We start from the raw sequence: 2,977 nt of genomic DNA on the forward strand, positions 1-2,977 counted from the left end.
GATAATTTGGCCCACCCATGAGAGAGAGAGACATCATGGCTTTCAAACGAGCAAAGTGACAGTTGGTCAAGGCAACACCACAGGCAACTGAGCCTTCATACTGTATATGGGGCGCATGCTCAACTAGGTGAGCTACCAGGGCACGTCGAAACAGAACCACCTTTTAGAGAAATGCAACCGAGATCACGCTGTAGTGGCCTATCACATAACCTATCACAATCAGACAAAACACAATAAAAGACGATTTGAGTTGCACTCCCACACCTCAACACAACCCTGCGCTAATCGCTGCAAATCCTTAGTGTGTGTCTACCTTTTACTTGGATTCACTTTCTACATCCAATGCAGCACATCTAGAGTGGTATCAAGTGAAGTTGACTAAAAGAAACCACAAAAATACTTGCAAATCCTGCTCGTAATGAAGGTTATAACAGGGGATGAGGGATGAAAGATTAGTTTAACATCAGAGGGCGCTGTGTGAAGTGTCAAAAATTCCCTTGTTGATTATCTCAGTGTAGTCTGTATTTCTCCGGCGAACATAAGAGCGCAACAGGTTTAGTCAGTCCATTAATCTCATCATAAATGTGTAAGACCCCTTCCCCACCACCTCCCTCTCCAGTCTCTCCCCCTTATCACACTCTCACTGAGTGCCTCTCTTCTTGAACTCCTTAAGGGTGTCATCAGTCTCTCCTGTGCTCCTCGCTCACTGGAGGGTGTGGGTGACTTAAGTGCCAGGAGAGCTTTGAATAACAGAGAGAGAGGGGAGAAATAAAAAGGAATAAGAACCACAAGCCCTCAGTCTTACAGCAGCAAAGAGAAGACACAGGAATAACCATGCCTGAACCAGTCCCTGCAGGTATGCAGATACTTTTTTTGTGAAAGTATAATACTTTTTCATTGAGGATGTTGCAGAAATTGATAGATTGAAGATCACTTCATAGTACTATGCATTTATCAGTACAAATAAATCATTTTTATTATGAGTAGTGAGTGATTACAAAAATAAGAGGATCTGATGGGGGGGGAAAAAACATACATTTTGGGTTTTGATGAGGGGATTAGATGTATCTGGGAAAGAGCGTGATACCAGCTGTATAGATAGATAGATAGATAGACAGAATGAGATGCAAAAAGATGCCAAAATGGCTTGGATGAAAGTGGATTAGTTTAATGACTAAGATGCTGCAGGGGCGAAACATTGCTTTACAGGGATCCAACTCACCCCATCAGACCCACAGTGCTTCTTTACTGCTAAGGTGATTTACAGACCAACTGAGGGACACAAAACATATCAGATGACCGCATTGCTTACTGTAACTGAAAATTGATCGTTTTCATTTTCTGACAGTTTAACACAATTCCTCTTCATTTGGCAAAATAAGTAAAATTTGTGCACAGCGTGACAAAAGCTAAAATAGACAGAATAAAATGCTTTCATGTAAATTTAGATTAAATAAATATTTAATCCTGATAGGAAAATGACAAAGAACTAAAATAAGATCTAAGATCTAAAAATAGCCGAAAGTAATAGTAGTTCATAATTCTTAAACGACTGTTTACTCGTCCATTGCTGCTAAAGAGTCATTTAAATAACTGTGGCTAAACCAATTTGGCATCTCGTTTTGCCTCCTCGTCAATTTCTGTTCAAAAATAATATTTGAAAGGCCATAAATAATCACATAGCCAGCTGCTATGACATCATCACGGCCAGTATGCTACTGACATCAGCCCAGAGAGAGCGCCTTAACTGGAAAGCTTCCACGTGCTGTTATGGTAGGTTAATTACAGCAGGTTACAAGCAAATAAACACTGCTGCTGTCTGTATGGAAGTTATGTTTCATGCTAGCTACAGTTACTGACTTGCCTCATGTAGATTACAGTACTCAAGAAAACGCACACTGACAGTGAATACAAAGTCAACTCATAAGATATTTTGGGGGAAATTTAAAGTTGTTCATATTCATTTTCTTTTTAATACATTATTTTCCATTTTAATTTTCTCTAAAAATAACACAAAGCTTGCAGCTGTGGTAGTCTATAAAATACAGTTCCCTCCCATGCAACTGGCATTTTGAATCACTGGGTGAATGCTGCTTTCTCATAAGTAGTTGTCTGTCCTTTAAAAAGCCGCCCCTCCTCCACTTTGACCCTGTGTGGCTCTAACTCACTGATGACTGGTGACAAAAACCTCAGACAAGTTGACTGTCATTGCGGAGGAGTCTGTTGGAAAGGTTTTGCTTTTACACTCCAATTCTGCGGGCAGAGTGTTGAGACTTTCAAACCCCTCCATCTTATTTTCACTGTGTAATGGGCTTTGCTGGACTTGTCCGCACATTACTCCTAATTGCCGTGCACAATTTAGTTATTTATCTCTGCATCTGTCTCTAAACTTTACAGACTTAAGCTAGGCCCTTTTTATTTTTATACCAGGCACTATTACCATATGCAGCCACACGTAATATCTGCGTAATTTGGATGCAATCCCACTTTCCTCACTGTATGTCTGCACCTCGCACCACTCTGTCATTCCCAGCCAAACTCAGCTTCAAAGCTTTGAGTATGAGAGTCACATAACCAGCCATTGGGATTTTAAACAGCTCAATCACTAGTCTTACAAACATATGAAACAGAAGTGGCAACATTTTCACCCTTAAACTACAGTGCAACACCACTTATTTTCCCACTCTATGAATTACTTCTGCATTTACATGCGACATGAGATTAAATGTTTTTTGAGCTGCTTTACTTGGCAGCCAGATCCCAACCTCAGCTAACAGCTATAAATACTTATGCAATAACCCCTTGATCTTTTCACTCTGCTTTTTTACTCCCCATAAGTTGATAGAGTTTCTCTCACCCGAGCGTATCACATTTAACTGCATCTCGCTGCAGTCCCAACTTAAAATCATGAATCATTATTTAATGTATCACTTCCATCGAGTGAGTTACCTCATGGTCAGCAGGCCTGATGCCCCCC

The 2,977-nt window shown here is 40.4% G+C and overlaps 1 protein-coding gene across 18 annotated transcripts in view; it reads left to right on the forward strand.

Moving 5' to 3' along the window:
- Positions 1-615: 615 nt before the first annotated feature.
- mybpc2b (myosin binding protein Cb) overlaps positions 616-2,977 on the forward strand; it is a 22,660-nt gene continuing 20,298 nt past the window's right edge. For 10 of the 18 annotated variants that reach the window (XM_032501940.1, XM_032501945.1, XM_032501943.1 and 7 more), the window contains exon 1: positions 637-856. In XM_032501940.1, the coding sequence (XP_032357831.1) occupies positions 835-856 (22 nt within the window). In that variant the 5' untranslated portion in view covers positions 637-834. Of the gene's footprint in view, positions 857-2,977 lie in introns of all 18 variants that reach the window. The other 8 variants (XM_032501946.1, XM_032501949.1, XM_032501952.1 and 5 more) reach the window with 4 other exon arrangements.

Source organism: Etheostoma spectabile, chromosome 21 (assembly GCF_008692095.1).
Source record: "Etheostoma spectabile isolate EspeVRDwgs_2016 chromosome 21, UIUC_Espe_1.0, whole genome shotgun sequence".
Classification (NCBI taxonomy): domain Eukaryota; kingdom Metazoa; phylum Chordata; class Actinopteri; order Perciformes; family Percidae; genus Etheostoma; species Etheostoma spectabile.